This window comes from Solanum verrucosum, unplaced genomic scaffold (assembly GCF_900185275.1).
Source record: "Solanum verrucosum unplaced genomic scaffold, falcon-dt-bn FXZP01000233.1, whole genome shotgun sequence".
Taxonomy (NCBI): Eukaryota; Viridiplantae; Streptophyta; class Magnoliopsida; order Solanales; family Solanaceae; genus Solanum; species Solanum verrucosum.
Window position 1 is genome coordinate 524,788 of NW_026019986.1, and position 26,671 is coordinate 551,458.

The 26,671-nt window shown below is 37.4% G+C and overlaps 1 protein-coding gene across 1 annotated transcript; it reads left to right on the plus strand.

Annotated features, from left to right (window-relative positions):
- Positions 1-21,677: 21,677 nt before the first annotated feature.
- Positions 21,678-23,515, plus strand: LOC125818452 (uncharacterized). The gene is made up of 3 exons (XM_049497945.1): positions 21,678-22,076; positions 22,144-23,142; positions 23,219-23,515. Exons 1-3 carry the CDS (start codon positions 21,678-21,680, stop codon positions 23,513-23,515), a joined length of 1,695 nt encoding a protein of 564 aa, XP_049353902.1.
- The last annotated feature ends 3,156 nt before the right edge of the window (positions 23,516-26,671 follow it).

A 26,671-nucleotide genomic window follows, 5' to 3' on the forward strand; every position in this document is an offset into this window, starting at 1 on the left:
GGACAACGAGCCTAAGAGGGGCGATTCCTTTACCACGAGCTTGGAATACGAATGGCAAGCTAAGGAAATTCAAGCGTCAATATTCTCGGAACTTACAATCAGAAAGTTAGATATAAATTTTTAAGTGTAGAAGTGATTATTGCCTTAGAAAATTTCCAAAATTCCTCCCTCTGCATTTCTTCCGAGCTTTTCCCAATATAGTTTCTTCAACACAAAATTTTCCAACTAAAAAAATTCCCCTTTTTCACAAAATCCCCCTCTTTTTCAAATGAACAGGAAAATATGTTATATAGGGGGGAATTAGGGTTGCTATTAGGGGGACAACGGAAAGAAATTGGGGCCAACTCGAATTTCAAACTTCAAAATTTTTTCACCATTAGAGGAAAACATACTTTTCTGAGATCTTCAACCCCATTATGGAAGAGGAAATGGGGACAACCGCCTGTTGCTGCGTACTGACGCTTTTTCATCTATCTCCGTATAAACGCCGTGTATTGGAATCGATTGGGGTTGGATGTTAACGTTGGAGGATTTTCTGGGTTTCTTCGTGAACATTGAAGGGACTAGGGAGTATTGTTGATAACTGTTGTTAACGTGGGGTTGTCACGGGTCAAAGGGGGAACTGGGCAGGGTCGTTTGGTACTGCAGCTGTATGTATGTAATGTGTGTGGGTATTGCATAGTTGTACGTAGGAATGGGCTGGATTATTTGAGGGAAATATTGGCCCAAAAATGGCCCTTTAATACAAGTTGAAAAACTTGGTAAAGAAGTGGCTACAATTGCATTACAAAGACTTAGTCGATTCGAACTTATTTAGAATAGATTTGGCTAGTAATTAAATAGGACGAATTGATATTAATTAGTTAACAAGCTTCTTAATTTTAATGACATAAGATAATTAATTTAAATATAAAATAATTAATTTAGCTACAAATTAATTAACTCGATATTATGACTATAATCTAAACCGAATTAAATTAACAAAACATTTAACTTAAAAATGAGAAATCTTTTGAGACGATTTTCAAATATTTAGAAAATATACTAATTACATACACAATTATATGAAATGTATTTATTACTTAGAAATTATAAAAACCCATTGAAATTACTTGAAATAACCTTAAAAAATATTTGAATTTTATAAAGCTAATTATTCTAAATCATTTGAAAATCAAGAAGCTCGGAAATTAATTATTATCGGGGAGGGTCAAAATTGGGTGTCAACAACTGTCCCTCGTTTTACTTGGATTGATGCAAGAAATTCGAGGAAAATAAAGTTGACTAATACAATTTTGATCGACCACGTCTTCATCTTTAGGAAAAGGGATTTGATACGGACTTTAAGAATTATGGCCGGACCCCGGAAGTGGGTTTCCTACATATCTCAGGCTATATGAGAATTCTGGTCACTTGTAGTTCAATACGCTTGATTTTGACGCACGATTTGAAAGAATTCAAAAGTCATCCCGATATCGGATTATGAAGACACCGGAATGCTCGAGAATAAGATTTGAGAGTGAATGTTCGAATATAGCCGAGATTTTCAACACTGATCCCTCCTACATATCCCTCAACCTAGGGAATCAGACTGCTTGTAATTCGACTCAATCGGTTGAAAAGGAAATCTATTATGCAAGATAACCTTTGGTTCTGGAAAAGTGACAAAGTAAGTAGAGTATGAAAAGGAGGCTTGCAGCCTCTTAGCCATGAATGTGTCGCGCTTCACACCCATAATTAAGAACTTACACAGACATAATTTCCAAAGCTCTTGGTGCATTGTCACTTAGATTGGAAAGTTGCTTCCGGTAGAGACCAAAAATTTCCAGATGCGAAACTGAAATCGACAAACCCAAAGATAACCCACATGTCTTCTGGTATGGGTGTGGTTTGATTATGGTGGAAGTCGCTCCTCTGCTCGCGTCCCAAGAGTTTGGCACTCCTCTTTGGACTAAGTCCCAATTCGTTGTTAAGAAAACGTTCCATGTTGTGCTGCATCCTTTTTTATGTCGTCCACACCTGTGGTTTGGTTTTGGAGAATTCATCCTTTCAGATTCTCTCGGAAGAGACTGAGATAAACTTATTAGAATAAAAAATGCAATTCAAATGGGAGACAATGTTTTTTACCGTGTTGACACTTAATTGCTCTCCTTGAACATTTGACGTCAACTCCATCGGGTTTGACGTAAAGCAAATAAAGTTTATGTCTCATATTTGTAATATAATCTTCAATGTACTCTTCATTTGATGTCAAAGTAATAAAATAAGCCGATGTAATATGTTGACAGTTCTCTTGATATCGTTGTTGATGATTCTCTTAATGCCGTTTTTGCAAAGAAAAATGATGTAGTCGATGTTGATCTTCTTGTGATGGGTAAATCTTTCTCTTGCGATGTATGACTTCTCTGCGATGCACGACTTCCTTCTTTTGCTATGAATGATTTCCTTCTCTTTTGTTGTGCATGATTTCTCTGCGATGCATGACTTTCTCTTGCAATGCATGGTTTCCTTCTCTTGCAATGCATGTCTTCCTTCTCTTGCTATGCATGATTTCCTTTTCTTGCTATGCATGACTTCTCTGCGAAGTATGACTTTTTTTCTTGCTATGCATGACCTCTTTGTCTTACTATGCATGAATCTCTTCCAGCGATGCATGAATCTTCTCTTGGAATGCATGACTCATTTCTCTTAATGCCTCCCCGGTACCGAACAAAGATAATGCTCCACCGAGCAACATAGGTGATCTTCTGGGTATCTTCGGGGTGGCGGTATCGTCTCAATTGTAAATATAATAAAAATGACCATCGGAGTAGTGGTATTATCTCATTTGACAACATGATATAAATGAACCTCTGGGTAAGAAATATTATCATATCCGATAATATAATGCAAATGAACGTCTTCCAGATATCTTCGGTTGCTGGAAAATAAAAATATTGCTCTTTTCGTGATTTTCGTTTGTTCTATCTCTGAACGTTGTTGCAATGTTCATTATGGACCTCTCTTTACTGAGAATTTGAATGAAATAATGCTATTCATATTCCCAAATCTTTGATATAAGAAATATAAAATATTTCCTGCATCTACTGAAAAATTGTCAATTTTGGGGAATTCCTCGCCCTTTTGATATTCTCCATATTTATTGAATGGAAGAATATGCTGATCTTGAGGCAACCTATAGACCTGCATCCACAGAAAAATTGTTAGTTTAAAAATGAACTAATTTGTATTGATCTCTTCGGTTGTCTGCTCCTTCTCTTGCTATCTCCGGTTGAATTCTCCTATCTCCCGCTTCTTATTAGTTAATACAAAATATTTTTATACAAAATAATTGAAACATGAAAGAAAAGTTTTAAATAAAATAAATTTCCAAAAATAATGTTTGGAAAAGGTCATTGCAAAGTGTCATGTCACGTCAAACTTAGTGAACGTCTTTGAAGTCGATGCCTCGAGGTCTATCTAATTACTTGTTGGGAAGTATTCAAAGTTGCTCTAAACTACCGATAAACCTTGTTGAAATTTTGAGGCCATCCTAAAAAAAATTGTCCCAGTTAACCGTCATGGCTTATCTTTAACCGTTGGCGAGCAAATCACGGAATTTTTGAGATCCTCTCAAAAATTCTGTCCTAGTTGCAAATCCTATAGTATCTTCAGTCTTGATTTTGTTGGAGAGATCTTCTTCTTGAGAATTTTTGAGTCCCTCTCAAAAATTATGTCCAGTTTCTATTGTAAAGGAAGAATAAAAATCTTATGCGAGGTATGACCGAGCCCTTGTGGCGCCTACGTATCTCGTAGAGGCAGCAATCAGGTCAAACGTAGTTCCCCCTCTCGAGGATTAACAAATATAAGAAAATTACAAAGAAATCGACCTAGGCCGACATAGGTCATCTACGTATCTCGTTCTTGAGAATTCAGGTCGAACGTAGTTCAAATTTGAGGAAATATTAAAAATGACAAAGGGGGTGACCGAGGCCGACATAAGCCTCCTACGTATCTCATTCTTGAAAATTCAGGTCAGATGTAGTTCATTACAAGAGTGATAAAATTCTAAACAAAGAGATTACAAGCAAATAAATGATTACAAGGGAACGACACAAATACAAACTGAAGTTTCACACATAGTATCTCTTGACAGCATCTGAGTTGATCGGTTTCGTCCATTCGGTGCCATCCATCTCCAACAGGACCAAAGCACTTCCGGATAACACTTTGCGAACCATGTAGGGTCCTTGCCAATTTGGTGCAAATTTCCCTTTGTACTCATCCTGATGAGGGAAAATGCGTTTGAGGACTAACTGACCACTCTCGAACATTCTGGCTCTTACTCTCTTGTGGAAAACACGAATCATTCTCTGTCGATACAGTTGTCCATGACAAACAACAACCATTCTCTTCTCATCAACAATTTTAACTGATTATTCCATTTGCGAACCCATTCAACATCACTTAATTCAGCTTCTTGGATGATTCTTAATGAATGTATTTCAACTTCTATGGGTATAACTGCTTTTGTTCCATATACTAGCAATTATGGAGTAGCTTCAACCGATGTTCTGACAGTCGTTCGGTAACCCAACAAATCATATGACAACATCTCGTGCCAACCTCTGCATTTATCAATCATTTTCCTCAAAATCTTCTTTATGTTCTTGTTGGCAGCTTCTACGACTCCCTTCATTTGGGGACGATAAGCGGTTGAGTTTCGGTAGGTAATCTTGAATTGTTCGCATATCTCTCTCATCAAGTGACTGTTGAGATTCACTCCATTATCAGTAATGATGGATTCTGGTACTCCAAAACTATATATAAAATTGTTACGAACAAAATCAGCTACAACTTTCTTGGTCACCGACTTATACAAAGCTGCTTCCACCCACTTGGTAAAGTAGTCAATGGCAACCAAAATGAATTTGTGTCCGTTAGAGGCGCCTGGCTCTATTGGACCAATGAAATCCATGCCCCAAGCTACAAAAGGCCAAGGTGAACTCATGGCATTGAGTTCGTGAGGCAGCACCCTAATTAAATCTCCATGTACTTGACATTTATGACATTTCTGCACAAACTTGCAGCAATCATGCTCCATAGTCATCCAAAAATAACCGGCGCGAAGGATCTTCCTCGCCAAAGTGAGCCCATTCATGTGAGTACCATAAACTCTGGCATGTATTTGTTCCAGAAGCTTTGCAGCTTCACTAGCATCAACACATCTAAGAAGACCTAAATCTGGAGTCCTCCTATAAAAGATTTCCCCGCTTGCAAAGAAACGGAGGGTCGTACGGCGTATCAACTTTTTCTGGTTAAACGTTGCATTTTCAGGATAAATTATGGTCTCCAAGTACTTCTTGATGTGAAAATACCAAGGTAAACCATCTAGTTCCGCTTCAACATATGAACAATGGAAAGGCTGCTCTTTTACCTCTATATCCACTGGATCAATATAACTTGTATCCGGATGCTTAATCATTGATGCGATGGTGGCAAGAGCATCGACCAACTCAGTATGTGTCCTTGGAGTATGCCTGAACTCAATCTTGTGAAATCTCTTGCACAACTTCCGTATATACTGTACACACGGTGTGATTTTTGGATTCTTCACAGCCCATTCTCCTTGAACCCGATGAATCTGTAAATTTGAATCTCCAATAACCAGCAACTCGTGAACATTCATATCAATGGCCATCCTCACACCTAGGATGCAAGATTTATACTCAGTCATGTTGTTTGTGCAATCAAATCGGAGTTTAGCCGTCATAGGATAATGCTGACCAGATTCCGACACTAAGATTGCTCTGATACCTTTCCCTTGATGATTCGCCACTCCGTCAAAAAACACTCTCCAACCAGGGTACGCTTCAAAAATATCTTCACCCACAAATGAAACTTCCTCGTCGGGAAAATAAGTCTTGAGCGGTTCGTACTCCTCGTCGACTGGATTCTCCGCAAGATGATTAGCCAAGGCTTGTGCTTTCATCGCCTTTTGTGTCACATACATAAAGTCAAACTCACTCAAAAGCATTTGTCATTTAGCCAAATTGCCGGTCGGCATTGCTTTCTGGAAATTATACTTCAACGGATCCATCCTAGAAATAAGGTATGTGGTATAAGAAGACAAAAATGTCTCAACTTTTGAGCGATCCAAGTCAAAGCACAACATGTTCTCTCCAAAATAGTGTAATGAGCTTCATATGGGGTGAGCTTTTTGCTCAAGTAATAAATGGCTCGCTCTTTCTTACCAATCTCATCATGTTGACCAAGCACGCATCCCAAATGCATTATCTGAGACCGACAAAAATAGCAATAATGGACTCCCTTCTCGTGGAGGGACCAACACCGGTGGATTGGACAAATAGTTCTTGATGGCATCAAAAGCAGTTTGACATTCTTCGGTCCACTTGGTCGAGGCATCTTTTTTCAATAACTTAAAGATGGGTTCACACACCACGGTGGATTGAGCTATGAACCGGCTGATGTAGTTCAACCTTCCCAAAAAACTTATCAATGAGAATGTGGATGTTCGGTAATGGAAAATTATCTTTCGGGATTGCTTTGATGAGATCTCTATAGTCAACACAAATTCTAATCTTTCCATCTTTCTTGGCACTTGATCTGCTTGGTAATCTCCTCTTTGATCTTTAAACTCAACTCAGGTTTAAACTTTCGAGTCTTTTGTTTTACTGGACCTAAATCTGGATTAATCAGTAACATGTGGGACACCATATTCGTACTTAGCCCTGGCATATCCCTGTAAGACCAGGCAAATACGTTGATGTATTCTCTGAGCAAGCGGACCAAGTCTTTTCTTTGAGCTTCTGTCAGATGGACACTGATTCCTACTTCTTTAACACATTCTTCATCTCTGAGATTCATAGTTTTGATTTCTTCTAAATTCGGCTTGTGTTTATTCTCAAATTGTCGAAACTCTTCGGCAACATGTTCGGGTACCTCATTTTCATCTTCATGCACCTCGTATTCATCATCACCTGCCTCATTTCGTTCATTCGGCTCATGACATGACATGACATTGGCAGGTTTTAAATTATTATTACTGAAAGCTTAAACATACAAAGTTAGAAAAGTAAAATATAAACAGAAAAGTAAATAAATTTTTAATAAAAGAGACTTTCATTTAAATTGAAAAACAAACACAAACTTTGACCATGGCCGAGGGCCATTTTGCCTTTTTAAACATCACAAGGGAATTTAAAAACTTCAAACAGATAAAAACTGCATAAAGGGTGGGCTTCGAGCCTCTCCCGGACTACCACCGATTTTAAAAATAAACAAAACACATGTCCTTTCTACCCAGATGAGCGGGAAATCAAGAGTGGTTTGGAGGTCCAATTTGAAATTGCTCCTCAGGATCTGCATCACGGATGCCCGACGTCCCAGCCTTTTCCTCGATGACCGAATCAATTTCCTTAAAAAGGCCCTAAATTCCTTCCTCAAGAACATCATCATTAACACATCCTCGTGTCGGGAACGACTGTTAAAGATGAGGAATTGGCCTGGCCAATTCTTGATCAACACTCTTGCTCTTCATCTCTGCTTCATCATCTGTGGGGACAAATCTCAAACCAAACTTTGCTCCTTTGGCGGGAATTTTGATAGGCTCGACAATTCCTTGAAAGTGTTTCCCCAATTCGAAACCTGGTTCGAAACCATTTTAGAGCATGACAGTAACAATCATCTTGTACATGGCAGGCATAGGAGGCTGTGGAGCCAAGTCATCACCGGTGGCATTTACCATCTCCACTGTGTAAAAATCACAACCTCAAGAGGCATCATCAACAATCGGTGCATACCCATTGGAATGGCTTCCTTCACAAAAAATGACCAATTCCTAGTCCTTCCAAACAAATTTCATTAGTTGGTGAAGGGTAGAAGGCACAACCCCAGCCATGTGGATAAATGGTCTTCCCAGAAGCAAATTGTAACTTGTGTTGATTTTCCAACACCTGGAACTCCACGTTGAATTCCGCAGGACCCACCTGAATATCCAAGTTTACCGCACTCAATGTGTCTCTTTGCACTCCATCAAAATCCCTCACATTGATTTGGTTCTGGTGAAGCTTTCCCAAGTCAAATTTCAGCTGCCTTAGAGACGAAAGTGGGCAAATATTAAGACCGGATCCGTCATCGACCAAGAAGCGATTTATTATCTTGTCTAGACACATGGTGGTGACGTGCAGAGCTTTGTTGTGCATCCTGCCTTCAAAGGGCAACTCTTCGTCACAAAAACTTATTTGATGTCCTCGTATAACCTGGTTTATCATGGCTGCTAGATTGTCGCTATTGGTGCCCACGGGCACATAAGTATCATACAGAGCCTTCTGCCTATGCAACTGTGAACTCATCAACAAAGCCCATACAGAAATCTGAGTCGGTGTTTTCTCCAAATGCTTCACAATTGAATAATCTTTCGGTTGCATTTTCTCCAGAACTCCTCGATCTCGGCTTCACTGATCGACCTTTTTGTTTGGTCTTTTTTTCTGCTTTTCTTGAACTAACTATTCTAGTGTGTCGGATCTGGTCATACCCTGCGTAACAGCCGTTTCAATTATAAACTTTGGTAGGGTAAGAGTTTCTCATGGCACCAAGGCAACAGCCTTCTCGGGTGTCAGAATCATAAACTTTTTCTTCTCTCTAATGCTCAATGAAGCTACAACCCTTTCCAGTTCATCAGGAGCGATCGAAACTATTGTCTTTGTCACGCACCAATCATCATCTGTCTCTATCATATTGATAGCGATGCCTCCATGATTTGGCAAATGATTACTATTGATATTGGGTGCGACCGTCTGAAAATAGACCACGTTCTGGTCAATCAGGTCTTGGATTTTATGTTTCAGGTAGATATAGTCCTCGGTGTCATGCCCAACACTGTTGGAGTGATGCGCGCACCTCTGATCAGGTTTGTAAAACTTTGAGCTTGTATCAACCGGCTTGGGCTCCACTGGATGAATATACCCTGCCACAGTTAATCGCTCGAATAGCTTTGTTCGACTTTCTATGAGCGGAGTAAAATTTCTAGCAGGCTTCTTCTCAAATCTAGGGAGGGGGGATCGTAATTGCCCTGTTGCGGAGGAGGCATTTAATGATAATTTGGAGCGTTTGGATGGGGGGCTTGATATTTGGGGTATGAGTTGGTTTGGTAATTTGGTTGTGGAGCTTGATAGTTTGGGGGGGGGGGTATTTTGGTAAAGTGGAGCTGGGGTTTGGTACGTTGGGGGAGGAGTTTGGTAATTTGTCTGCACATGAGCACAGTTGGGGGTGATGTTCCGGTAGTAATGAGGTTGAGTTTGGTAAACTGGAGGGGGAGTTCGGTAGATAGTAGGGGGAGTTTGGTAGCTAGGAGAAGGAGTATTTTGATAACTGAGAGGAGGGATATTTTGATAACTGGGGGGAGGGGTACTTTGGTAATCATCCAGTGCATAACGAGCCGGGTACGAACTCTGTGAAGGTCGAGAACGACCTTGGTATGATGAGGATTTCCTTGGGGTTTTCTTCCCCTCATAAGAGATAAAAGATACATCTTCTCTTTTCTTCTTCAACAAACCCGAGGATCCGGGAGAGGCAGAAACACGGGCAATCTTCCCGGTTCTTAATCCATCTTCGATAGTCTCACCTACTTTGACTATCTCCGCAAACTTTGCTCCAACGAACAACATGATTTTATCATAATATTCGGGCTCTTGAACCCGCACAAATACTTCGACAATTTCCTTCTCAGACATAGGAGGCCGAACTCTAGCTGCCTTATTTCTCCATCTGTATGCAAATTCTCTGTAGCTTTTATTTGATTTTTGCTTCATTTTTCCAAAGAATAACGATTAGGTGCGATCTCTACATTGTAGGTGAATCATTCGATAAAGTCCTTAGTTAGAGCATTCCATCTAGGCCACTGTCTCGTTTCATGAGATGTAAACCATTCTAGAGCCTCTCCACTCAGACTTCGGCTAAAAAGTCGCATCAGTAAAGCTTTATCTGTTCCAACTCCCACGAGCTGGTCACAGTAGGCCCTCAGGTGCACTAAGGGGTTCCCTATTCCTCCGAAAATGTCAAACTTTGGCACTTTGAACCCTTCCAGAGGTCTAAGTTTGGATGAATGCATAAATCCTCATAACTCAAATCAGCGACTTCAAGAATACACTACAACTCTTTCATGGCTTTTCAGATTTCTTCCTTCATATCCAGCTTGGTGGCCTCTTCCTTTGACCTCAACTCTCTCTCTCGCTCCTCATAGTGGTCGAGCTCAGAACCATTGGCGTCATGCTCATTGGGGACCGGGATTTGAAAAATGGTTGTTTGAGGTAGCGGTGGAGCAATGGAGGGACTTTAGACATTTTGAGTGGTTTGGTAGTTTTGAGGGAAGGTCTGGGGGTTGGTATGTTGATTTTGGTAACAGAGGGAAGTTTGCGGGTCATTAACGTTTTAGTTTTGACAGGGTGGACCAGTTTAGAGGTTGGCATTTTGGGGAGGAAGTGGCACTTAAAGGTTGGTATTCTGAGGAGGGGGTGGTGTATGATAAGAGGCAGAGGCATAATGGGGATTTTGGGTGGTTAAGTCGATGATTGAGGGATTCTGAGCAGGACTAGAGGGTGGATTTTGAGCTTGTTCTGCGTTTGAAGGAGGAAAGTGAAGTGAAGGACTTCCGTCAGCTGGAGCATTGAAAGCAAAAGCCGGATTAGGCATATCTTGCCTTCTCTGCATTTCGACCCTCATCTCAGTGATCTGCTGCATCAATTGCATAATTAGTTTGTTCTGGTCAGCAATGACGGGCTGAGCCACGACAACATCGATAAGGCCAATCTCTTCATTGTTATCACTCATCGATGCTTTTCCCTTTCGAGAACTTTGACTGGGGAAGGAATCTGTTGGGCCTTTTGATCTTGTAAAATAGGGGTGTTCAGCCAGCTTATCTACACAGATCAGTTCTAACTACCTGTAGGAGAAAACAACTCAAAGGAAAATTTGTTAGTTTTGATTCAGGACAAATAATGCAAAATATCACATAGAAAGCATGTAAACACATAAAAGTTGCTTCGTTTGAGAACACGTTAACCCATGAGTAATGGGGACTAATTTTTTTTAACACGTAGGACTTTGCTCATTTTATTTTGGGGCTAGTGACTAAGAAGGTTAAATTGCGTTGAGCTAAGGTCATCTTGCTGCATCTCTCGGCATCTGTTGACGTGAATTCAATGTTTCCTTGTAGCATGAAAGGGGGAATTTTTTTTTAAAAATAAGATATGGGCCAGGCCTTGAGGCTGCCTATGTATCTCCTAAGGAGAATTCAGGCCCTACGTAGTTCGAATACAAAGGAAATGTTCATTTCCGTTCATTCATTTGATTGATTACAAGGAAAGTGAAAGAAAAACATGCAATAAAGCTCCTAAAAGATAGGTGGTGCCTTCATCAAAGCTTCTTCTGATGACTGCTGCATTAGTCACGGGGGGTAAACTCATATGCTTCGAGGGTGATTTTATCATTCCCTTCTTTCCACTGTCCCTGGAGAGGAGGCCTATAGACAATATCCTCCATAGTATCTTCTTCAGTAGCTCCAAGGTGAGTGTCTTCGGGGCCACTATTGGCTTCTTGACCGAAGAAAGAGCATTTTCCGCATATTTTCTGAAGCCCCATGGTTATATCCTTGTTGAAGACATCATGTTCCTTCTGCATAGCAACCGTCTCATCGTTCATGATAGCGTATCTTGCCATCTTAGCCGCTAACTCTGCGTCTAGTGCGGCACTTTTGGCTTGCGCAGCTGCTGTGACTAGTTCTACTTTTATTCTTCTTTCCCCCATTTCTCGAATCTCTTGTTTGAATCGACGCAGTTTCATCCTTAAGTTCTCCTCAGTCGTCTCCGCCTCGACATTCTTGCCCTTTTCTATCTTAGCAACAATTTAACCTTTCCTGAGATGACAGAGTAATGTTTTAGGATTTGATAGTAGGATTTTATTTCTGGCTGATAAACTCAAGACTCGTGGAATTTTGGTCTGACATTTGGTAGTGACTTGTATTTGGTATTGTAGGGATTTTCGGAAATTTTTTGAAAAGGAATGGATTAAAAAATGTTCTCATTCAAAGAAACACACCACATAAACAGTTAAAGTACACAAGTAAACAGACAAATATCGCGTCTTAAACATGCATGTGACCCTTTTGTGTCAAGGATAGGCCTAGCGAATTGAAGGATGTGTATATATTTTTAAGACAATTCATTATCCCCCAAAATATTTCATTAATAGCGTTCAAAATGTTGACAAACATAAAATGGGAAATGAGTTCGAAAAGTAAATCACAAAGCAAAGTACAAATAGAGCAATCCCACGCAGGGGATAATAACAAACTTCAAGCTCATCATGATCCTTCACTAAGTTTGGTCCTCTTTGCGATGATGACCTCTTCCCACATAGCATATTTGTTTGCCCATAGGTGATCTCTAGCGAACCGAGCCCCTTCTTGATGTCTGAACCTTTCGACCGACTGAATCTGCTGCTCCATGCTATCATCTAGTTCTGGCATGCATTGTCTGGCTCTTCGTAGCTCTTGCTTCAACTGAGCTATGACTTTAGCGTCCTCTGAATGTCGACGTTGATGGTCCAACTCATTCTTGTCATACTTCTCTTGGAGTCGATGAAGTCAAATTTGATGTTTGGCCCTAACATCTGCAATAATATGGGGAACATTTGGACCAGGCTCGATAGTTCCGGCGAAGCTCTTCTTCAACCATTCCTTGTAATCCTTAGAACATTCAGGACATAATATGTTTGGTATCGGTTCACCCAATACCCTTCGAGTCTTCCATGTTCTACGTATGTCTTCAACATAAGAGATTCGTCCATTTTCATGATCGGTTGCAAATTTCCTCATGTCTGCGATTTGGGGAATCTCTTGTTTCCCTCCCAGTTGTCTAAGGACTCGACCGGGAGCATATGGTATAGTCCCTCTTAATCCGGCAAATATCAAGTAAGGGGTTCTTTGCACCCGAATCACCATTTTCTTTGTCACCACTAGACATTCTATTGACCACTGGACATTTTCTTCTCTTAGCCCTTGAAGTCTTGGATACAAGAATTTTAGACCTCCAGTTTTGTTGCAATGATTATGGTACCTCCATCAATCGTAACCTGCAAGTTCGTCTGATCGTCTCAACTGGTCTGGTTCTTCTAGATTATGTAATTTGATCAAGTGCCTCATCATCCACCACTGAAGTATTAGGTTGCATCCCTGAAAGAAACGTTCTCCGCTTTGACACTTGTCCAAAGCCCTATAAATGTCGGCCAAGATCATGGGTGCCAAAGTGCAGTACTTGGTTGCTGACCCGTAGCCCACTCCATAAAACATAGCATGAGTGACCATTACTACACTTGGATGGATAGTGTAGTTTTGTCCCTGGGGAAATACCATCGTCCCAAATAGGCATATCACAAAGGCAAGAGGACGTGTCTCCTTCCATTTTTCTTTTGAGACAAACTCTTCTTTGAACTTTTCATTGGCTTTTGCACGTCCGAATCGGTAATAAAGCTTTCGAAGTGGAATGTTTGGCCAGGGCAGCTTGTCTATCCAATCAGCTTTGACGAGTGACAATTTTTCTTTAATTTTGGCAAAATCCCATGTTTTTGGGAAAAGGAGATTCGTATCGGGTTGGAACCTCCTTTTGTTGCACATACCAACACTATCGTAACTTGCCAGGACTTCTTCAATAGTCGGCGTCATTTCCACCTCTCCGAATCGAAATACCATATTGTCGATGTCCCAAAACTTTACCATTGTTCCAATTAAACCGCGCCAAGCCACCATTTCCATCAACGACGGGAGATTGCCTATGTGTCTTTGAACTTTTCTCTTGTCCCCGTTATTCATGAACTTCCACCAAACTTGGAGATAAGAGTCAGGTATGGTCACCATTCAGGTTCTCAGAGGCTCATGCACTTGATTCATCCTACAAGAAAAACAGACAAAGGTAAGTTTCCCCCACCCCCATTAGATAATTAATTTGTTTAAAATGACATACATCCTTCAATTAAACACGTAAGCATGATTGTCTTTTTATTGACAAATGGGCCAAATAGACACAAGGTGGGCTTTTAATGGGTCCAACACGCCTTGGTTGTTAGGTCAACTTAGTTCAAAGATGTGCTAAAAGTCGTGATTTGGTTTCGCTTTACGCTAGTTGACTAAGAGTGGCTTTTGAAAGACCGGAAACCCAAGCGGACAACTTAGGCTAGAATTTATGACAACCATTGAACGCATGACGAACCAATAAATTGTCAATCATTCCGAAAAAGGGTTAAGTATAAAAAAGTCCAGCTGCGGTTACACAAAACCGTCCTTTAATATACTATACATACAACAGAAGATGCCATGAAATGCAATGACAGCTATAGCAGTTTAAACACATTAAGTACAAATAAGCAATTCAACAATTAATCAAATAGTCAAATCTTATGGTTAGAACTTAATTAAATACCCAGCAGAGTCATCATTTCTGTTTTACTCAAAAATATAAATAAAAGAAAAATGACTAAGTTTTCAAAAAATCGATTAAACTTATGGTTTAAGAGAAATCAAATTTCCAAAAGAAACAGAGTCGCCAATTAATTTTTAGTAAAAATCAAGAAAAAACTTAAGGTTTTTCAAAAGACCTAATCAGATAAGATCACTAGAAAATAAAAGGGTTCAAAGTTCAATATACATTCCGAGAAGGTGTTAGGCCTTCAGAATGTCCGCTAACTTGCGGTTGACCGGCGATTTGACTAAAAAGACTTTGATTAATTTTCAGAAAATATTGACTAAAGAAAAAAAAATCGCTTTTATTTATTTACTATTTTTATTTATTTATTTGCATTCCTATTATTGTTGTTATTATTATAAATTATCTTTAAGGAAAATAGGACAAAGGGGGATTGTCCTAAAGGGAAAATAAACTAAGTGTTGACAAGACCAATATTAAAAATAAAGCTAAGTATAAAATATAAATATTTAATTTGAGTATGATAAAAAAAAATGAAATGGCTATCTATGGGATTTAATTAAATTAAACCATAGAATGAACAAAGTTAGTCAAATAATACAATATAAATAAAAAGAAAGGGAAAGGAAATAATTAGACTTGGACTTGGCCCAAATCCAATTAAATTGGCCCTTTGGCCCACCTGTCCTAAATTTAAAATGACCCAAAAATGGGTCTTGCACCTGTTGGACCTGCCTAAAAAATTCATTAGGGCTTTTGGCCCTTTTTCCATCCGCATTGGTTATGATATATACCAAGTGTATATTTGATGTATACACCATGTATACCACTAATTTTCGAACTCCCGGAACTGTAATTTTGTTTCGAGCTCTGTATTTTGCATTTCTCATTCTGCATTTTCACATTTTGACCTGTTTATTATATTTTTTTACTGTATATCAGTGTATACAACAGGTATATTAGTCTATTTTCAGCTTCCCGAAACCTCAAAACTCGATTTTCAGCCCTGTATCTCAACCTTTTGGACCGGTACGTGTGTTTCTTTTGCTGGCTGACTTGATATAATAGGGTTGGACTTCAGCCCAATTCGAGATGAAGGGTGAAGGAGAGGGTCCGATGGACCCAAATCGAGGAGGATCATGCATAAAAAAAATGAGAATTATTAATTCATCAAAAATTGAACACTCACTAAACATATCCAAATATGTAAAATAGTAATAAGATCAATCTTTCACAATAACCTGACAAGCATTTATACACCATAAGAGATGATAACATGTATTTTAGTGCACACCTAATACGCAATCGGATGGAGTTATGCATTAAGAGGATTATATTATCCGAAATGAAGAAAAGAGCAAAACATGGACCAATTTTAATGGAATGAACGCACCTGACCTTAACCCGACATATTTTATGCTATTAAACCTTAATAAAACATGTAAAACCTTTCAGTTCCAAAGTGAAAAAAAATCATTCTACTAAGCCAAAAACTAGGCAGATAAACACACATTAATTGATCATATGTTTAAACAATAATAATCGCACGAGGAAGAAATACAATTAAGCTAATCACTAAGACCCTTCTCTAGGATATGTATATCTTCTAACACATTTAATCAAAATAGATGTACATCAATATAACCAAGTAACTAGGCAAGAAAACTAGAAACAAGCACGATCTCGCTACAAGAATCTATCAGGCAGCGCTGCTGATTTTGAACATTAAGACCTACTTCATTTTTATTTTTATTTTTTTTCAATCCGACCAAGAACTAAACAAGCTATTCTTGGCCATTCAAGAATAATAGATGAAAATACATAATGACTAACTAGCTAGATACAAGAAAAGATATGCCAAGAACACATCACCAACTTGAGCTGAAAGGAAATCATGCATAAGACTCTACAACATACCAAAGACTTAGGTAGCAAAGAGAACAATAAAGTTTCCACCACTCTTAGAAAACATTTCCAGTATGCAAGAGGCAAAACTCATGTTTAATAAAAGGCCCACAACCCACAAACTTCGAGAGGAAAGGTTAACACTCGAAGAAAAAGAAAAACAAACTCAACCAAAGAAAACAGAGAAACAACAGCACTAGATTCACAACGACTAAAACTTAAGTCAACATTATGACTAAATCATGGAAAACGATTAAGCGCAGGCATATATCATATTAAACACATCAGCCAGCCAATGGCATCTAACAACAAACAACCATAGAGCGAGAATTTTACGACATCGGAAAACATCACATCAAAATAAAAGAAGAGATGAGGAGAATATTATGAAGGAGGAAGCGTTACCTTTCTCTGAGCAGCGACTAGGACAACGAGCCTGAGAGGGGCGATTCCTTTACCACGAGCTTGGAATACAAACGGCAAGCTAAGGAAATTCAAGCGTCGATATTCTCGAAACTTACAATCAGAAAGTTAGATATAAATTTTTAAGTGTAGAAGTGATTATTGCCTTGGAAAAATTCCCAAAATTCCTCCCTCTGCTTTTCTTCCAAGCTTTTCCCAATAATTTTTCTTTAACACAAAATTTTCCAAACTAAAGAAATTCTCCTTTTTCAAAAAATCCCCCTCCTTTTCTAATGAACATGAAAATATGTTATATAAGGGGAAATTAGGGTTGATATTAGGGGAAAACAGATAGAAATTGGGGCCAACTCAAATTTCAAACGTCAAATTTTTTTCACCATTAGAGGCAAACATACTTTTCTGAGATCTTCAACCCCATTTCGGAAGAGGAAATGGGGACAGCTGTGTGCTGCTGCTACTGTACTGCAATATTAATAATCGAAAGGGATGTTGAAAAAGAAACAAAAATCGCAGTGGACTGTTCTGCGTACTGATGCTTCTCCGTCTATCTCTGTGTATTGGAATTGATTGGGGTTGGATGTTAACGTTGGAGGATTTTCTGGGTTTCTTCGTGAACATTGAAGGGACTAAGGAGTATTGGGGCTGACTGTTGTTGTTAACGTGGGGATGGGCCGGGTTAAAGGGGGAATTGGGTAGGGTCGTTTGGTACTGCAGTTGTATGTATGTAATGTGTGTGGGTATTGCATTGTTGTACGTAGGAATGGGCTGGATTATTTGAGGGAAATATTGGCCCATTTTTGGCCTTTTAATACAAGTTGAAAAACTTGGTAAAGAAGTGGCTACAATTGCATTACAAAGACTTAGCCGATTCGAACTTATTTAGAATAGATTTGGCTAGTAATTAAATAGGACGAATTGATATTAATTAGTTAACAAGCTTCTTAATTTTAATGACATAAGATAATTAATTTAAATATAAAATAATTAATTTAGCTACAAATTAATTAACTCGATATTATGACTATAATCTAAACCGAATTAAATTAACAAAACATTTAACTTAAAATGAGAAATATTTTGAGACGATGTTCAAATATTTATAAAATATACTAATTACATACACAATTATATGAAATGTATTTATTACTTAGAAATTATAAAAACCCATCGAAATTACTTGAAATAACCTTAAAAAATATTTGAATTTTATAAAGCTAATTATTCTAAATCGTTTGAAAATCAAGAAGCTCGGAAATAAATTATTATCGAGAAGGGTCCAAATTGGGTGTCAACAAACGCTGATACATTAATCTGATGTGCGAGATACATTAATCGTTAAGTAAGATACATTACATTTTATACATGATACACTAATCTGATGCGCGAGATACAATAATATAAGCGTGCTGATACATTAATCTGATGCGCGAGATACACTAATCTGATGCGCGAAAATGAGGGATTTTGGAGATTTGTAAAACTTATAGGGGATAATGGTAATAAGTAAACTAAAAGGTAGGATTTCTGTAATTTTTCCAATAAATTATGACATTCACCCACTAACCACCAACTAAATAAATAAATTATTACGAAAATTGTATATAATAGCAAATTATTAATTCAAATTAAATGTTATAACCATAATTTGATTTAATTGTACCCTGTAGCAAACTGTTGTTATTTCGCCTCTCTCCTGGTGAGTCTCGCTCGCCACTCTCGTTCTCGCTGGGCAGTCTCCCTCGCCTCTCTCGCTTTTATACAAATACAAATGTATAAAATGCGTTTGTGTTTGTATAAAGCGAGAGAAAATTGTATTTATACATATATTTTCGTTCCCCTCTCTCCCCTCTCCCAGATTTCGCTCGCCTCTCTCACTTTATACAAACACAAATGTATACATTCGATTGTGTTTGTATAAAGCGATAGAAAATTGTATATACAAATACAAATGCATATATTTTTGTCCTATACTCTTATGATTATACAAATACGATCTTCCACTGCCCAATTTTTTTTTGTCTTTCTCTCTTTCTTGCATTATACAAACACAAATTATACAATTGATCTTTTGTATATGTATACTGAAACAGATTATACAATTGCTTTCTTTTGTATATGTATAGCGAAATATATACATATTTATGTTTGCTATAGAGCGCAATTATGCAAACTTTAGCTATAACATACAGTTATGATTTTTATGTTTGCTATATGTGAAAGTTGCTCTAAATTATTTAATATATGGTCAATTTAATAACCGTAGTTATCGAATATTTTAAAATTCTCAAACCAACTTCACCGACTGATCATAAATGACTCAGGACAACTATCGGAAGAGATAAAACTATAATTTTATAAACAAATTTCAGAAATGATCATTACAGACAACTAATCATATATTTTGTAAGCTTTACTGTATCTTGAACACACTTAGCTCCTATATCTGTATTTTGATCATTTTGGTCTCCTAATATCCACTTAGGCGTAAGTGAGTTGACTTCAATATAGATCTACAGATTTCAATATGTTTTTTTTAGACATTTTATAATTCTTATAAGCAAAGTATGGCTCAATAGGCATCAGATTTCAATATGTTTTTTTGAGAGAGAATGGTTTAAACCCCCGCCCCCAACCTATACTCGAAATCCCAACTACACCCTCCAACTTTACGGGTGTCCTATTACCCACCTGAACTTTATATTTCTCTATTTTCTACACACCTAAGTACTGACCTCAACACATAAACCAAATAATTAGGCCTGCGTGGTTCCACGCGTTGGGTCCCGCTCCTCTTCAACTCCAATTTCTTGTTTTTCTCCCATTCCCTCCTAAAACGTAAAAGAACAAAAAAAAATCCTCCTTTCTCATTTTCAATCCTTCTCCATTAGCAATGCATTTCTGGTGATCATCAAACAAATTTGCTATCATCGAACGATTTTGTTGTGTATTGTCAACTTCATTTCATAGTTTAACAACTGATTTAGTAAAAGGTTAGTTCTTTATCCCTTATTTCGAGTTTGTGATTTATCCCCTAGGGTTTCTATTGATTCGTGAAATTAAGAGCAACATTGTGTGAAATCTTATGTGTGGCTTACGATTATAGTGTTAGGTGTTCATTTACACCATATTATGCCACATTTTTTATGAAATTAGGTTTTTCCCTTTCTCGTCTAAGTCGCGTAATTTTGTATTATGTTCGTCTTAGTATTATGTTCATGGAGTGTTGTATTTATGTTCTTCTTAGTATTATGCTCATAGAGAAGCTGCTAGTATGTTACTGTGTTGTATTTATGTTCATAGATTATGTTCATAGAGAAGCTAAGTACTATGTTGTATTATGTTCGTTTGCTAATATGTTGTATTCTGTTCGTTTTTAAGTACTATTCTATTTTTTGGATTGCCCTCAGGTTAGAGTATGTCTATAATTACTATTCTATTTTTTTTATTACCTTCAGGTAAGAGATGAATGGGTTTACTTTGATTACTCTAAAGTGGTACCATGGTGGGGTGTTAGATTTAAGTAGTGGGAACCAATATATAATGGTGGAAAAGTTACAGAATTTTTGGATGTTGATGTAGATAAAATGTCATATTTTGAGTTGAATGACTGTATTAGAGAATTGGGATATAGTACAACTTGCACCTTTAGTATTAAAGCACCTAACAGTGGCATTTTGGTAGATGTTGATAATGATAAAGATATTTTAGACATGATGTGTTCCTTGGAAGATGGGGATGAAGTGGAGGTATTGTTAGGCATTTGGTTGATGAGGCAATTGTGGGACCCATGTTAATAGAAAATGGTTGTCATGTGGATATGGGAGAATCTGGTTCAGCTTTTATTACAAGGCCAACTGAGAGTGAAAACTTTAACTTTGGGGTAGGTGAAGACCATTTAAATAGTGAGGACCCTATTGCTACTTTTTCAACCTCACCTCCTTTCACTACCACACCTCTTTTTAATACTGCTACTGCAAATGGTGCTACTGATGATGATATAGATGTTGGTCCTGCTGGACCTGATTTCTCAGAAGAAGAAGTAGAGGGTTCTGATTATTCAACTGAGGATGGTGTTGAGTCTAAAGCTGAATTAGTTGGAGATGATGATGAGGAAGAGTATGGTAGTGATGTACATGAGGAGGTTAGGGAGTTGAGGGCTGAAAAGAGAAGTTTTCAAAGGAGGAAAAGAAGGGAAAGAGTAGCAGCTGACAATGAAGAGGTACCAGTAGGTGAAGCTGGACCAGATCTAGGTTTTGATGAAACTGAAACAGGTAAAGTAAGTCATAAAGGAAGGCTAGGAGGTGATAAGCCTTACTTTGCAAGTTCTGATGAGGATAGTTTTGAGTTAGATGAAGATGAGTGTTGTAATGATGATGAACATGAATTTGGTAGATCAAGAAGGGTAAAGTTGTCAAGAAAGAGGAGTTCAAAAACTCAAAAAATCATTCATGATCCTACTGCAAAGAAAGTTGTGTGGCAGTTGGGCATGGTGTTTAAAGATGTGAAAGAATTTAGACAAGCACTAACTAAATATGCAGTTAGAAGAAGGGTCAGGTGGAGAAGTGGGTGAATGAGCCAAAGAAAGTTAGAGTTAGATGCAAAGATGATTGTCCATGGCTTTTGTTTGGATGTCTTGACAAGACAACAAATAATTTCATGAAAAAAACTTACAATCCAAAGCATACTTGCAACAAGACAACTAGAAATTACTTGTGCAATGCAAAGTTTTTATCTGAAGCCTTCAGAGAAAGAATAACTGAGCAACCAAACATAAGAGTCTTCAAGTTGCAGGAGATGATTAGAAAAAAGTTAAAACTTCATGTTGGCAAGACTATTGTGAGAAGAGCAAGAGCTAAAGTATTGAAAGATATAATGGGTGATCATGTTGTGGAATTTGGAAGAATACTTGACTACAAGGATGAATTGTTGAGGACCAATCCAGGGACCAGTTGTGTTGTAAAAGTTGGTGAACCTGATGCAGAAGGCAAGTCAATATTTCAGAGTTTTTACATCTGTTTTGATGCTTTAAAGAAGACATGGATACATTGTATGAAGTGCATAGGCTTAGATGGTTGTTTCCTTAAAGGTGTTTGTAAAGGCCAACTGTTAGTTGTTGTGGCCAGGGATGATAACAATCAAATGTTGCCACTTGCTTGGGCAGTAGTTGAAAAGGAGAACAAACACACATGGACCATGTTTGTCAAGTGCATAAGGGATGATCTGGGGCTTGGAGATGGTGAAGGTCTCACCTTGATTACAGATATGCAAAAGGTATGTGAAGTTATTTTGTAATTTTCAATTTATATATGTAATTGTGACATAATCATCATTATTGCAGGGAATGTTTGTAGCAATTACAAATGTATTACCTAAGTGTGAACATAGAATGTGTGCTAGGCACATATTAGCTAACTGGGCTAAGGATTGGAGAGGTCTTCAAAGAAGACAACAATTTTGGAAGATAGCTAAGAGTACATTTAAGTCTCAATTAAGGAACAATATAGAGAAGATGAAGTTGTTAGGTCCAGAAAAAATGATGGATAACTTAATGTACTACAACATTAATTTTTGGTGCAAAGTTTACTTCAACACTGAAGTAAAGTGTGACTCTGTAGACAACAACATGTCTGAGTGTTTTAATGCATGGATCTTGGCTGCTAGACACAAGACCATCATTACTATGCTTGAAGAAATAAGACTGAATATGATGACAAGAATAGCCAAATTAAGGGAGTTCCCAAGTACTTGGAAGTGTAATTTCTCTCCAATGGCTCTGAAGGTTTTAGAGGAGAACATTAGTAGGTCTATAGACTGTACCATTGAGTTTAATGGAGCTGTTGGATTTGAAGTGAAAGAAGGGCTTTGTCAACACAAAGTGGATATTGCTAGGAGAACTTGTAGTTGTAGGGTGTGGCAGTTAAGGGGCATACCATGTGCACATCTTGTGGCTGCATTATACTTTAAGAAGTTTTCTCTTTATGACTATATAGACAGCTGCTACAGTAAGGAAACTTACTTGAGGATTTATGCCAATGTTATTGAACCACTCACAAACATGGAGATGTTGCCAGTTTCTACAAACCCCACTATTGAGCCACCAGAAATCACAAATATGCCTGGTAGGCCACCGAAGGCTAGAAGGAAAGAAGCGGAAGAAACTAAGAAATCTGGGAAGCTTCCTAGGACTGGACTTGCAATGACATGCAGTATATGCCATGTCAAAGGCCATAACAAGAGAGGGTGTCCTCAAAGAGAAGGTGTTGAATCATCAACAAGACAAAGTGCACCATCACCTACATCAGTAAGGGCAGAACAACAGGTTCAGGCAGGGGAAGAGGCAAACCAAAGGTAATATTTGAACTTGTTTTACTTTTTTCTTAATTTATGACTTACTTTTTCTCTTATATGTATAGAAAACTCCATCAGCACCATTAGAAGGTGAGCCTCCACTAATAAAGGGAAGAGGAAGACCAAAAAAAACATCATTAGTAGCACCTAGTGCACTTCCCCTACCTACTGCACCTACTGATGTTCCTGCATCCTCTTCTGCTCCTCCTACTTATCATGCATCATCTTCAATAGCTGGTACTACTAAAAGAGGAAGAGGTAGGGGCAGGGGAAACACATCTCCAGAGAAAAGACCAAGAGTCATGGGAATGGGTGTGTTCCAAGCTGCAAATGGCTTCAAAGTCATGAATGTGAGTCTTTGATATATGCTAACAACTTAAATATTGAATTATAATCCTAATTTTGTTTAATTAAACAGTTTAAATATTGATATAATCCTAATTTTAATATAACCTGGCATGCCAAGTAGTAAGATCTACTCTACTGGACAAGCAAAAGTGACAAGATCATCTGATGTAACTGGTGACATTGGTTATACACCAAGTAATACAACTAAGCTGAAATGGAATGGTAAAGCAGCAAACTCAACAAGCAAGTTTCATGAGCTTAGAGAAAAGCAAGGAAAGAAGACAATGGGAAGTAGTTCAAGTCAAAATGACACTTCTTCACAGTCAAAGATGCCATGGAAATTGTAGTGATGTTGATGTATTTTAGAACTTTTAAGTTAGTCCATACATGTTGCATTAATGGCCTGCTATTTTGAATTTTGTTTGTTGGTAAATTTTGCCTTATGTGAGGGCTTTTGAATATGACATTATTTAGGTAAATTCTGCCTTATGTGAGGCCTTGTAAATATGACTTTATTTTGGTAAATTCTGCCTTATGAAATGAATGGTGATGTTGTGTTTTAAAATGGTTGTTGTGTTGTCTATCGAATTGTATTGGCTATTCAGGTGTGCTTACATATGTTGTGTTGGTTATGTGTTTTACAAATGGTGTTGTGTTGTCTATGTTGAAGTATGAATGGATGACTAGGTTGTTGGTTGTTGATGAAGTGTCGTTTAACAAGCTTCAATTGACATCATAGATACAAAATGACACACATACATTGACAATTTTAATTAAACATAACAACAATACAAATCAAAGAGAAATACAAATATGCAGCACTTGAACTACTGGTTGTTGATGAACATAGCAACAACACAAATTAAAATACACAAAGTATCTTCCTATTGAACCTACACCATTTCAACCTTCTATTGAGTCTCCTCTCCAATAACAAATTAGAGTTCCTCAAGTTGTCAATATGAACCTGTCTAATACATAATTCTTGCTCCAACTCATTGATTTTGTTCACCAATCTTGGAAGGATAAAACTTGATCTTGGATCCACTTCTTCTTTGTCCCTCCATCGAAAAAATTTGCAATTTTTAGACATGAAAATGATCCAAAACAGTACATTAGCATCGTTCAAAATAAAGTGTAGCAAGAATACAAGAAAAAACACATACAGCATAGCATGGGCAAGACCAAAATCTTCTTCCCGGATTTAATTTCGACCAAGAAGTTTGCAAATCAGCAAAATTTCGTGTTTGCATCTCACTGCAGCGTTGAGAATTGGGTCTGATTCATCCATACAAAGTTTATTCAAGTTTTCATTTGCCATTTTTGATGAATTTTGAGAAAATTCAAAATTCAAATTAGAGACCTAAATAAGAAATTAGAGCATATTACAAACCCTAAATTCAAGATTTGAAGTAGAAATGAACATTAACAACTAAACCCTACTTAATTTTGAGAGAAAATTGTGATTTTTTTATAAAAGGAACAAGGGTTAATGGTGGGGAAGAAGAAATAATGGTTTATTTAAAGGTGGGGAAGATGACCGTTGGAGAAGGAGGAGTTTTTCGTCAAAATTAACCTTCTAACGCGCCTAGAGGAGGTGAGAACACCTCCCATGACAGGTCAGCACTTCGGTGTGTAGAAAATAGAGAAATATAAAGTTCAGGTGGGTAATAGGACACCCGTAAAGTTGGAGTGTGTAGTTGGGATTTCGGGTATAGGTTGGGTGGGGGGGGGGGGGGGGGTTTAGACCATTTTCTCTGCTTTTTTTTAGACATTTTATAATTCTTATAAGCAAAGTATAGCTCAATAGACATCCACGATGCTATTTCTTTGAAGGTAAAACTACAATTTTAATTCTTTTGTTTTATAGGCGACAAGATACGTCAAAGCCCCTAGGCAAGTCATGATATAGTTTATGGGTGTCGCAATCACATAATTTCTATTCCAAAATAATTATAAAGCTGTCAATATAACCATGAAATACTAAGTAGCTAACTATAAAGTTTTTTTAAGGCATCTACAAGGGTAACAAATCATCAATAGCCAATTAAGCGATGACAATTTATAAGAAAACAAATTCTTATGTTGCTTTTAACATGTGGAAACAGCTAAACAAGACTAATCTCGATAGCTTAAAAATAGATGGTTAAGAGAATCGATATATGAGTACGACACATGACATTGAAGATGAATAATGAAGACGAAGAGGAGAAGGATAATTGGTGGTATTTGAAACTCCAGAAGAAAATATCAATGGATCTCCATGATTCACTGATCTGGAAATTTATAAAATTGTAAAAGTTGTTGGAAGTTGAAAAGAATTTCAAAACATTTAATTGATATAGGAAGATGAATAGTCATTCTAGAGTGTTGATATGCTGCAATAAGCGGCAATGACAAGAAAATTAATCCACCGTTTATAGATACATGATTAATTGCTGTAAAACTTTAATTTTTCCAAACATAAGATAAGCGAAAAATAAAAAAAAATGATATGAAGAGTTTCTTAATTAATGATATATGTAGGATATTTAAATAATAAGATTCTTTTAATATTTTGATTTAATATATATATATATATTAAGCGGAAACTTTTTTTTAAGACCAAAACACTTTATGAAACTTTGTCTAATTTAATTTCCTCTTCACTGAAGTCCTTTTACCTTTCCCTATTCCAATTCAAACAAAGTTGGTAATTACATTTTTTTTTCAATTTCTTTTCCATTGCCTAATACGGCGGCCTGTTTTCACACTTTTATTGTTTTATGATTTATTTGTCTTTTAATTTTGAAGCTTTTTCTTTCTTTCTTAATTCTCCAATTCAAAAAAATTTGGGAAATCCTAACGACATTGATAAATCAAATACATTTTTGATAACACCATGAACCAACTCAAAGGCTAAATAATGGTAATAAAGCTAGCATCGAAAAAGAAGAGTTTTTCGCACTAAACAAAAAGTTGAGTTGGAAGAGGAAAGCATCAATAAAAGAAGTCCTGCATAAATAAGGAGACATGATAAGTCAAGTTGTAAAAGGAAAAGGTATTGCAATTGAAAGAATTAATTAAAATAGTTTCCTAGCACAACAAGAACTTCTCCCCATATACATGTTGGATTCAAATAAAGTTCAGAATCTATAAAAGGACAACGAGACAGAAAGAAGAAGTCGTCT